Raw genomic sequence first — 12,996 nt, forward strand, 5'->3', positions numbered from 1 at the left:
ATAAATTGACAGATTATTTGCAAGAATGCCATGATTTGTATTTTTTAACTGTGTATAATAATGCTACAGATACAGTATATTCACTAAGGCCTTCATAAGAGCAATTATAGTGTACAAAGTGCAGTAACCTATGGTTGTCAGTTACATTTTCTCTTTGGTACTTGTTTGCATTTGCACCTATTTTCTGGGCTTATTAAAGAAAGTTATGTTCAATTAGTGTTGGACCAATGCAATAAGAAAGTCTTGGGTAGTGATAATACAAGTCTCTGCCCATTTTCTAGTATTGCTTTAAAGAAGATCCCTCTTGCATACGTATTGCATGCCCATTTGGAGACATGGAAGTTGAACACGAAGTTATTGTGGAAGTGAAGGTGGAAACAAATCATGCCCTTCTAGAAATGGTAGGTAGAAGTGTAACATTTGAAGCTTTATTTTGAAGGGCATTGCCAATTATTCAGAATCTGACAAAGGTACTGTAATATATATTAACCTCCCTGACGGTATTCCCGAGTGTAGCTCGGGGTAACATTTCAGTACCAAAAGCGGTAACCCCGAGCTACACTCGGGAATACCCTGCGGCACTGCTCCGGCAAGTTGTCTTCACTTACCTTACCCTGCGCTCCCACGATGTGTCCCCTGCAGCGTCCCCGGCCATCTCCTCCGGCCGATGCCGGCATCCGGCTTCTGTGTCCTGTCCCTGTGACGTCGGGACGTACGGGCGCCGCCGCCGGCGGGAAATTTAAAAATTTTAAAAAATGTCATTTTTTTTTTTTTACATTTTACACAGTAAAACATTGCTGTTTCAACCTATTTCACATACATATTGTCCCTAGTGCTTTGTCCGGCGCCCTGCCTGCATTTTGTCTATTCTTTCTGCCTGGAAACTGAGAAATGTCCATGGCGTCCAAAAAGTGTCCCTTTAGGTCAAAAGCGGGTTTAGATCAGCTAGAGAACAGCGATAGTAAATCAGAACCACTTTCAGAATTGAGTGATAATGATTCGTGGGGGAAATTCGTCATCAGAAACTGAAAACGATTTTGCGACTGAGCTCAGCAATGTGCGAACTTGGCGCTCTATTTCACATTTCAGTGTTTTTGGTTTGATTATATTATTGAATTAAATTTTTTATTATTTTTATATTATTTTTATGATTATTTATTAAATTATAATTTATGATTTTGTGTTTCAAATTTTATCATACCCGGGATGTTTACTAGACTCTTGTTCGGACAGATTTCAGTGAGTTTTTCCTAAAAATTACAGCCTACAATAAAAAAAATACATATTTCCATGCAAAAAATGGTACCGCTTTCAGCACCAAAAATCTGAAATAATCATACCGCCAGGGAGGTTAACCAGTTGATTGAGAGTGACAGAGTCTAGAAGGGAAGAGCCTAGTATGATGGATTCAAGTCTTGGTGGGGATGTTAGAAGGTATACTGTAGATGGGTGATTTTCAAAAAAATGGTGGGTACAAATTTACAATATGACTTTTATGTGCATGTTTTTATATGCGTTTACTTGAATGAAAATATGTATGACTTATATTTGGAATATTATAGTCTGCTCGAAAAAATAAGGATATCATATTAGAAGTGACAATATTATTATTATTATACAGTGTTTATATAGCGGCAACAGTTTGCTCAGCGCTGTACTTTACAATGGGAGACAATACACGAGACAGTACAATGACAATACAATGCGATACACGAGGGGTTCGAGGGCCCTGCTCCTTGGAGTTTACAATCTAGGAGGGAGGAGATAGTGGTACGGGAGGAATAGCTGTGGGGGATGGAGTGGTAGGAAGAGTGGAGGAGATCGGCAATTAGCTGAGGGCGGGGTAGGCTTCCCTGAAGAGGTGGGTTTTATAACTGATAACAATATATATAACAATATAACCGAGGAAGCGAGCTCAGTACTCTGGTGGTTGGAGTTTACCACAACAGTAAGCAGGATTTACTGTGGCAGCGAGCATGGGTTAATCTGAAAGTGTTAAGACTATAAACACCATGTTCTGAAGTCAGATTGTACTGTTAATAGGAGAAATAATTTAAAGACGTGAAATGCAGTTAAAGTGTTGTCAATCTATTGTTTACTATAATCTTGATTTAGAAACAACTTACAATATGTTGATTTTGGCACATTTTAGGAGGTTTCTTCTTTGCTGCAATTTATGACAACAGCAGCCGTAACATTTGGAGAGAACAGAAGAATTATCAACCTTCATCAGCAAAAATCTGCACATGTGAGAAATAATTTGTTGTGGTCTTTCATAATTCAGAGCTATTAAGCGAAGGGCATAGAGATTGTATTTTCAGCATACCCATTGTACAGTACCTATTGTTTGTGGCAGTCTTCTCAGCACATAGGATACTCCTTACAACTATACTGAAAGATTTGTAGGATTCCATTACATTTTTTCTGCTCCTTTCATATCTAATCGCATTTAGTGTTGTGAGTACCCATGTACTAAATGCAACTACAATGACAACAATTTAATTTGAGTTGCCTTTAAACATTTTGAAGTTAAGCATTCCCTAAGCTCCCTTCTCTCCCAGTCCCTCAAATATTGTTCAGAGAGGGAGGATTACTATAATGGTGTAATAAGGTTAAGTTGTCACAAGCAATATACAGTTTGTCCTTACTAGCATGCCCAATATAAAAGTTAGACACACCAAGCAAGCTGCCCTCTCTGTGTGCCCAGAAGAATGTAGCCTGTACCTATAGCCACACGCCAGTCCCTTCACTTGCCTATCAGATATTGTTAGGCTGTATAGGACATTGTTTCACAATGACAAGCCAAATATGAGCAAAGTACATCTGTTGCTTCCCATAAACAGAAACTATACAGTCTAGATTATATTTTTTGTAACTAATTCGGAAATAAATGGCCAATTTGCAGAAAAACAGCACTTTCCCTTTTTGATTATTATCCACTTAGCTATTGATAAGGCGAGATAGAAAATCCACTCACACAATAGTTGTATCATCCTGTCTATGGGTTGTATAATATTTTGTTTGTCCTCCTATTGCTATATATGAAAGCACTAAACATCTGTTAAGATTTAATTGTGTACATATTTTGCTACATTTTTCAGGTACCTCCTGCTGACAATTGTAAATTGGGTTAAGTGGCTAATCTCAGTATGGCTAACTTTAAACACATTTAGACTGTGAATGGGCGCAGCACTATGCGGACAGATTAAACACTTTTTCCATCCTCCACTGAGGGACAAAGGTATTAAAAAACTGTCAGGTTATACAGTACATCTGCATACAGGAGGTTGGGACACAGAAAAAATTGGCAAACAGAAAAAGTTTTTTGGTAGTGTCTTAAGAGGCAAGATGCCTTTTCTTCAGTTTAATTGTTTTGCTGACCTTCTTACCCTTGTGTTATTTTGTTTCAACCGGTGACTTCAGTCAAGATCCTTGATACACTGTTGATATTTTTCCTCAAAGATTTCAGTCAAGATTCTTACATTGCTGCTTGAGCTGGTCTCTACATAGCAGCTATCTGGATCAGAGTATCCTCTGCAGTAGGTTTGGATGCCATGCCCAGACTCTGCTGGGCTGGAAAATGAGATGCCTTTCAATTTCCCACCACCTCCAATTTCACTGTGCTAGAGGTTAAGGCAAAGAGATCGAGCACTGACATCATTTGATAGGTGCTGGGCTCTGCGCTCTCTTTACCACCATTCAGCCTATTGAAGGCACCATCCTGTTACTGCTCCTACAACATGGGTAATCATATTTATGGTGTTTTTCCACTGTCTACCTACAGCACAAGCTATCTTGGCATGTGAATTCTTGAGGCTTTGCCTCACATTGAGCCCAGTTACTTTCCGTTATTCTGTGCAGCCTGTCTTTTCAAAGATGCAGAGAGGACAGTTCTTCAACGGGTTACCTGAGCGCATACTCTCTTAGTGGTTTTGGTGGACTTTTACCCATTTTTCCTGAAATGAACCAATGCTTGTGATCTAGAATCTGGAACCCTTTTTAGCCAAGACTTCCCCTGTTTACACAAAGGACCTTCATTGTCCACTTTGGACTTTTTATCTGTTTTTGCCAAATTACTGGAGCACTCTACTCACAGAGTCTACAGTATAAGCATGTAGCAGCATCATCTCCAGCAGAGTCTATCGCTGACCCTTCTGGGCCCTTAACTCAAAATGTGGCAATGCCCCTGTTACCAACAGTCTACTCTTAGAGAGAATTTAGAGCTCACACAGCTGCAACACCTGTTTAAGTTATTGCTCTATGAGGACAGGAAATGCCCTGTGGGATCCTGGGCCCCTCCTGACAGTGCATCAGCGTTTTCCCCTTTGAGTGGGAATTTACTACTTTGTGGGCTGTCCTCACTGTAGAAGCTCCACATTTTAACAGGAATACTATCAAATGTGATTAATGGTGTTTTCAATTTCCTGGATTTCACTGACAGTAATGTTCTCTACTTAGATCCTAGTTGAATTAACACTATTGACCCTCTGTTCTGTGTTGCTGGTGACTTTGACTCTGAACACCGTGGAACACCGATCGTTGCACGGGACCTCTGTGTGAGGTCCCGATCATGTGATCACTGATTGGTCAATCAGTGTTTACATGCAGAGTAGTAAGCAAGATGTCACTATGCCAGGGTGACAGTATGTAAAATAAAAAAATATAATAATAATTAATATAAAAAAATAAAATAAAAAATGTAAAATAAATTTTGAAAAATTATAATTTTTGGTTATAAACTAATTTGGGTTATTTTTTTTCACTAAAAAGATAACTGAATAAATTTTAGCCAAGATATATGAAGAAAGATTATTTATTTGCAACATCTTATAAGACAAACACTTTTTTTCAAAATTTTTGGACTTTTTAATTTATATAGCAAAAAAATAAAAATACCAGTGGTGAATAAATACCACTAACATAAAGTTTTATCTGTCTCAAAAAATGCTAAAAAATTAATATGGGTACAGTGTTGCATGACTGCGCAATTGTCATTCAAAAGTGTGATAGCACTGAAAGCTGAAAATTGGCCTGGATAGGAAAAGTGTAAAAGTGTTCGGACTTGAAGTGGTTAAATGGGCCCCCTGTAGGTTTAGGCCATAATGTGCTAGTATGAAATGCACACTAGTGCATTATGACAGACTTTCAAATGGAGCCCTTCCATCTTTGCCTGGGCTTTCTTCCAGGTTTGTGCTTTCTAGTTGTTTGAATAGCCTGAATGCAGAGCACACTGCACATACGCTCTGACCTCATCGGCTGGAACTGATGTGAATATCTCCTGAATGGTGCAAGTTTAAAAGATATTCATGGTTTCTACTGGTAAGACTTATAATAGGTCTTTCTACCATTTAATCATGTGAATTTTTCTAGTGGCTTGATTAAAAATTCTTACCCCTTGCTCTTCAGTGGAGGATGCTGAAGATATATAGCGAGGGTTGAATGATTCTTAGAACTATGTAATGGTAAGTGGATGAGCAAGTTGCAGTGGGTCCGTCAACCCCCAGATGTTTGATATAGCCCTTCTCATCTTTCTGATTTTGGTGTTCTTGTACACCAGTCTGGGCCTAGATTTACCCACCTTGCAACCAATCTTTTATGCAGGTGCACTCGCTCAGCCTACCCTGTCCTCCAGGTGGACTTCAGGGTTGGTACCCTTGGTTTTCTACCAGTCTTGGAAGTAATTTTTTTCCATCCATTAGGATTTTGCTGTGAGGACTTTTGCAAGCATTTGTATCTCTTTGCGGGATTGGTTGTCTGTAGGCTGGTCATACATTAAGCAATTTACTCCTTTCCCCCGCATCAACACATTTAGTGTTGATGGGCGGAATCCCTCCCTCAACACTATTGTATTCTGACGGGGAGTTTTCCTTGCCGTCAGAATACAATTATTACTGCTGCTCGTTATAGCAGTAATCGCATTAAAAAAAAACCAGGCTGGTTGTAATGAAGTTGATCAATAGATTGACTTCCGTACAACCAGCCTGCCCATAGATGGATCAAAATTCTTCTGGTTCTTTCTAAAGAGCACAAATTTGAATCCTTGTATGGCCAGCTTTAGACAACCTCTTTCTTATCATGACTCCTACTTTCCCTAATTTCCAGGGTTAGGAATGCTAGGCATGTGCCTTTTGTTGTTTACTAGCTGATTTTCTTTTTCAGACTTGTTTTGCTTGTCCAAATGCCCGTTTTGGGACCTGTTTTCTTGGGATTGTCCCAGTGCATATTTTCCTGTTGACCACAACTTGTTGTTTGGACCAGTTGTTTTTTGGTTTTGGTGGATTGTTAGTCCTCTAGTCTGTGACTGGTTTTTCCTTCAAGTAACAGTTTACCCTTGGTAGTGATTCTCAATCCTGTTCTGGAACACTACATTGGTCATCTGTGCTCACTTTATTGTGGCCTTGCATGGGGCATTCAGCATTGACTTGGGTGTTGGACCTTCAGACACCCTAAAAATGCAGATGGTTCCCAAATCCATTTGAGTCAGTGACTGTTGTGCAACTGCTTTTGGACATTCCAAATGCTTCTTAATTCCTGTGTCCTTCAACAGATGGTTGAGAAAATAAGATTTTTGTACTTACCGTAATATCATTTTCTTGAAGTCCATTGAGGGACACAGGTCCAGCTCCTCAGCATTTTTTCCTGACCCTATGTACTGCTTGTTCACAATACTGAGGTATGCTGGGAAGAGGAGCTGTTATAGGGGGACTGGCTTAGAACTTTTTCTGTTGGACAATGTCCCGACTTCCTCTAGGCAGCAGTATAAACCAACTGTTTCTGAATTCCTGTGCCCCTCATTGGACAAGAAGAAAAGTAAGTAAAAAAAATCTTATTTTACATAAGAGCCTTAAAAAAATGTGTATCTCCCTTGATAGCTGCGTGTGAACAGTTTGTTTAAACACCTTTATTTTACTTTGCAGGTCCTATTAGAAGCAGTGCATAATCAGAAACCAAGGAGTCATGTTATATATACAATCATCGGAATCAGCTTAGTACTTGGACTTCTTTTATTTTCACTAATGACGTATATCTTATGGAAGGTAAAATTATTTTAAACACAAATACAAGGGATACCTTGATCTTAACTTACCCTCTATATGTCTATAGAAATACTTCTTTTTGCATCCAAAAATTATCAAACTTAATATCATGGATATGCATTCATTAAATTTTGGCATTATTTTATTTGAGCAAAATGCAATAACCTATGTTGATGAATCAGAAATCGCCTTTCACTTTTTGGACTTTTCTGATGAAAGATTACCCCAGTTGGTTGTTAAGGGTTAAGCTAGCCATAAACAGATTCCTCTATGCATGTTATACAGCACTGATAGACGAATCCCCTGCTTTGCCTGTGGTAGCTGGTAGAATGTCCAAGCAACGGCTGTATCTGATTGGACAAGGCCACCCATATAGTGGATTTGCTTAGGTTGGGTATATTTTTTTCATTCATTAGCCTGTGGTGCTAATCGAGTAAAGAAAATCTGACAGAGCAGTTGTACAGAAGTTGATTGTTAAGTTGACTTCTGTTCAACCACAGGGGCCATACATGGATCGAAATTTGATTAATCCCTGCTGAACCGGCTGAATTTCGATCCATGTATAGCCAGCTATAATGTATGGCCAGCTTTTAAGAGAATTCAGTTTTGAAGTGTAATAAAAACCTTTGGAAGTTGAACGTTTTCACTAAAAAAATCCCATTATTAGGTCAAGAGAAGAGAGAAACATTGAACCAAGATATTTTATTAGGCCTTTAACTCCTCCTGATCTTAGCTCATACTCATGTTTACTTTAAAATAAATATGTATCTTTTAGGTGAAAGTTAATGATTTGCAGTTTTATCACTTAAGATTTGTTAGTAGTTTTTTCATTGCGGAGCCAAAAAAGTAAATGTTTATTTTCAGATTTTAAACTCTACTCAACTCAAGGGTACATGTCCTTGTAAATATAGTTCCTCAGTTTGAACCCACCTCAGAGTCCTGTCAGTTTTCTGAGCTGTGCAGTCCAGCTCAGGTGCAAATTCAGGCCCATTGATGTCTATGGGAACACTTCTGAATCACACATATCATTTCTTTGTGAACAGGATAAAATTCTGACCTAATCCTGATGTAAACCTGACCTGATCCTGTTCTAAAGCTGACCTGAAACGCTGAACAACTTTGTCAATCAGCTGTCAGCCATTGCTTGAAGCCAAGTGTTTATATTGGAACAAATAGAAAATTTTGAGGCACAAGCATGGTTACCATATTGTGCTTTTTTCAAAAATCACTGTTATTGTGTCAGTATGATGGCATTAAATCACAAGTCAATTAGAAAATCATGTTTTTTTTTTTTATGAGAAAGTGTGTATCGTATTTTTAATTTAATTATACATATTCTTTTTGGTTGGAAATAACTTTTAAAGGAAAGTATATTTTCAGTGAGAAGACATTTTTAAACATTTACTGTTAGTTCCCATTAGACATATGCAATTAGTTTCGGTCTTGATCTAAATTCGGACAAACTTTTGGTTATTTGCAGATTTGGATTTCATTGAAATTTGTTTAGTTGTGTTTGTTTTCTAACAAATTCCACATTTTCTGAATGATTCGAATTCAGATCAGTCAAAAATGTATCAGCCGATCTAAAATCTGTGTGAAGAATAGCTGGTTGTGAAGGAACGGGCCTGCAAGCTGGCTGCCACGTCTCTAATATCTGATGACTGATCATTCTGAAAATTTTTAATTCATTGGAAAATGAATAAGTAAAACTAAACGAATTCCAAAATGAATCAACAAAACATAATTAGTAACATAATGAATCTATCCGAAACAACACTTAACATATTTTTCCGTTCTGCAATGTCTACTTACCATTTGTGTACTTTGAAGATGAACTGCTCAACATGACTGCAGCTAGAGCAATTTGATTTGAAGCTCATTAAAGAAGAATTCCAGGCAAAAGTTTTATTTTCCCATGCAGTGGGGCTGTGCCGTACTGCATAGGTTAACTACTCGTGTTTGTCTAGGGGTGAGGAGAGCGCAGATATACTTAAAGAATGTGTGCCAATCCTCCAAGTGCAAGACCGGTCCCCACCGCATCTACCCCCCCTACATGTTAGTGGTCTTGTGAATGGACTATTCCTGACGTAATCACGCCCATAGACCAGCTGTGGACGCAAGGATGGCAGGTCAACTGCTGGACATGGGGGAGTGCTGTTTTCCGGAGGATCGAAGGTTCGGGTAAGTATAGCTTTCCTTGTGCCCCTAGACAAAATGAGTAGTCAACCCATGAAGTGTGGGCACAGCCCACTGCATGGGAAATTAAAAAATTTGCCCAGAGTTCTTCTTTAACCACTTGGTAAATTACTTGGAAGTCCATAGCATAGCCACAGGTTCACTTTAAGGGATATTTGGATAAGCTAGGAGTGTTTACTGATTTTTAAACCAAAATTCTGCACTGATAAAAGTAAATATGTGCAGCCATATTGGAATATGACTGCGCTTCTCCTTTTTCCTATAAAGAAAAAGAAGGACTTTAAAAAATGAACATTATTTGATAGCCTGTCACAAACCTGAGCAAATCAAACTGAACATGATGAAAAAAAGCATAAGGAGAGGTAGCTGTACATCATAACGATCAGTAGATTCAGTGCTAAAAGGTGACTTAAGTAATAACAAATTTGAAACTCCTTTAAAATGCAAAATTGCCCCACCCTACCCACATCTTTTTAGGCTCCAGGTTGGTCCTTTAATGTGATAGGTAGTCTAACAAAAAGGTACATTGAGGGAAGTTGGAACTAACTAGTCTGGCTTTAGAGGAAAAGTGAAGATTTATACAGTATATAATATGTCTGTATTTATTTAATTTTTTGCACATGCATTTCACCTAAGGTCACCTCTTCTTAGACATGTTTTCACGATTGCAGAGTTTGAATTGCCGAAGTTTGTGATTGGCTTACTTTGAAACAATTCTAAGACAATCAAATGAAAGGAGCACTGTTCTGTTAACATTATAGATAATAAATACATAACGAGACTGGGCATTCAAAAACAGGGAAAATAAGTCAAAGAATGTTTCGAAAAAACATATGCTGCTTAATTGTAAAGTGAAGTTGTCAAATGTGTCATCTGAGTGAGGTTTAGCACCTTCTCTCACTTTGTGATTTCTTGTTGACAGATGTATATAACTGCTGTTAATATACCTCCCATCTTCCTTAGCACTTCATAATTGAATGAAAGCCTTATATATAACCTTGTTTTTATCTACTTTCCAGATCGGCTTCTTCAAAAGAAAATACAAGATGCTGGAAACAGACACAGACAGGAAGGAAAGTTGGAGTTTTTTAACACAAGATGAAAAAGAAGAACAATAAAAATATATCAGGACTGATAGCTAAATTTAATCTCCATAAATTATGGAAAGCCTAAGGAAAGGAAAAGGAACTTGGGACAGCTTTACCAAACAGAACTGATTATTGTAGAGACTATTTATTGGGATTTTGCCAAGGTGCAGAACCTGTAATATGTTCTAAAGATGTTTATTTCAAGATAGAAAATGCACTGTGGCCTTTGTAAGTATGTACATGTATCTAAGGATCTCAGGAATATAGCACAAGATTTTTATGAACACAATAGGAATGTAACTAAAATTCTTATTTATAATGTAACTTGATGATGTACATTTGACAAATAAGTCTCGGTTAGAGGGAATTGGAGGCTTTAAGTTGACTAAAGCAATAAGAAAACTTCATAATGCCCAACTGAGTAACAGTCTCATGTCTATGGTGGCAGCACCAGGCATGCTAATTGTGTAGCTCACTCAGTATGGAGCCTTTTGTTATATTTAGTGATCAATTATAGGGGTTTTTAGTAGCTGCTAAAAATATCATTGTAGCTCTTGTCTAATAAAATAATGGCCAGCAAGTGGTTAAATCTCAGTAACAAGAGATTGTTCAAGGTGCCTTAGCACTTAGTAGATATAGGATTCAGCTAGTATCAAGTCAGTGTGTACAGCAAGCTTCTACAAAAGCATTTGCAAAGTTTTCAGTAAGCTTTCTTGAGTCCTTTAACCTTGTCCCGCCAGAGGTACTCATATATGCGGCCTCCCAGCAGGTGGGCTTTAACGCTGAGAGGCCACATATATAAGCCCCTATGCTCCCAGCACAGTTACCGATGGGGACCAGAATGCTTCATATGTGTACTTGCAATCACAGCGGTCACATGATCGGAATGCCCTCCTCCGCTTCCCAGTGTTTAGAACCTCTAAAAGGGCCGGGAAGTGGCAGCAGGAAAGGGTTAAAAGATTATTCAGCTCCAGTTTGGGGAGTGTTGACTGTCACTTAAAGTATATCAAACCAAAGATCAACAATGTAATATATTGTAGTGCACTGGTCCATAGATGTGGTGCCTTTTGTTTTACTTAGAACGGTACAGTAAATGCCTGTTGATCTTGCCAGAATCGCAGTACCCTGAAGGCAAAAACAATTTTATTTTGATTCTATAAACTACTAATTCCCCACCCCCCATGTAATGGGATGAAGAGGAGTAGCGCCCCTATGTGAAAAACCATGCTTCCCTCTATAGATATTATTTCCCTGAGTGGCTTCGCTCACTCCTTCATTATATTTGCTATTTGCTATCTGTCGCTATCAGGCTTTAGCAATACTTGAAGCTCATTGATATTCTGCTAAGCAGCTTTTTTAAAGTGGTTGTAATGGCTGAAGGTTTTTTTTTACCTTCATGCATTCTATGCATGAAGAAAAAAACCTTATGTTTTCTGCCCCCCAACACTCACCTGATCGATGTGCACAGGAGCATTGGCTGTCCCTGGTCTGTCTCTCTTCGTTGGCTGAGACATGGCAGCAGTAGCCATTGGCTCCCACTGCTGTCAATCACAGCCAGTGAGCCAATGAGGAGAGAGCAGGGGCGAGCAGAGTTGCACCTCTGTGTCTTATAGACGCATATATTGGGACTCAAGGGTTTTTTTAAACAAAGCATTAATATCACTTTAAGGTGAAAGTACTCCCATGAAATCCTCTGTTAAACATCTACTTTCTGGAACTGATGTTTGCTTTAAAGGCTTCAACAAAATTGCTTGAAACTTGCTGAAAGCTGGCTGTACACATTGATCTCTTATATACTGGGGCCTCAGTACATATGGGCTTATTCACATTTCTCAGGGCCATCATGGTGTGTTAGTGCATTGTGTTAGGCAGCCTATAAGCTTCTTTAGCCAAGGCCTGAACATCCACCTGGTAATATTTAGTGAACCACTGAACCAAAGACCAGGTGGTGGCCTTACAAACTCACAGTGCAGAAGTCAGATGTTGAAAAACCCATGATGCAGTGATGAATCTAGTAGATTGAACCCTCACTGGAATAGGGAACAAGTTGCCAAAACACAACAAAAATCATACAAGACCTTTTCCTAAATGCAGCACATTGCAAAGTACAGCATATGTAGTAAACTGCTGGTTACAGTTACCATAATGCATAATTATGAATGGGCCCTAAAGGTCCTGTTTCATCATCCTACTGCTGCCATCAGAATGTATTACTCAAGCTGACAATGCTTTTACAACTGTGACAGTTGAAATCCCCATTCTTTGCAGGTTACACTCTAGGAGATGAAGTTGTGAACCACATACTGCTAGCTAAAACGCACATTAAGAACGGCAGCAGTAAGGATGGCATATCATCTTTCCTAACAGAGTTGTATTTCCCAAACCATCAAGCCAAGTATGACTCCGGACTGGTGATGAACACAATATATACTGCTAACATACAGTCAGGTCCATAAATATTGGGACATCGACACAATTCTAACATTTTTGGCTCTATACACCACCACAATGGATTTGAAATGAAACGAACAAGATGTGCTTTAACTGCAGACTGTCAGCTTTAATTTGAGGGTATTTACATCCAAATCAGGTGAACGGTGTAGGAATTACAACAGTTTGCATATGTGCCTCCCACTTCTTAAGGGACCAAAAGTAATGGGACAGAATAATAATCA

General features: G+C 38.6%; 1 protein-coding gene across 1 annotated transcript in view; it reads left to right on the forward strand.

Annotated features, from left to right (window-relative positions):
• ITGA4 (integrin subunit alpha 4) overlaps positions 1-12,804 on the forward strand; it is a 188,606-nt gene extending 175,802 nt beyond the window's left edge. The window contains exons 25-28 of the mRNA XM_089680832.1: positions 282-401; positions 2,153-2,248; positions 6,918-7,037; positions 10,253-12,804. Of these exons, the coding sequence (XP_089536958.1) occupies positions 282-401; positions 2,153-2,248; positions 6,918-7,037; positions 10,253-10,351 (435 nt within the window). The 3' untranslated portion in view covers positions 10,352-12,804. The remainder of the gene's footprint in view (positions 1-281; positions 402-2,152; positions 2,249-6,917; positions 7,038-10,252) is intronic.
• Positions 12,805-12,996: the final 192 nt, after the last annotated feature.

Source organism: Staurois parvus, unplaced genomic scaffold (genome assembly GCF_062004578.1).
Source record: "Staurois parvus isolate SC_StPar_1 unplaced genomic scaffold, SC_StPar_1.0 ptg000251l, whole genome shotgun sequence".
Lineage (NCBI taxonomy): Eukaryota > Metazoa > Chordata > Amphibia > Anura > Ranidae > Staurois > Staurois parvus.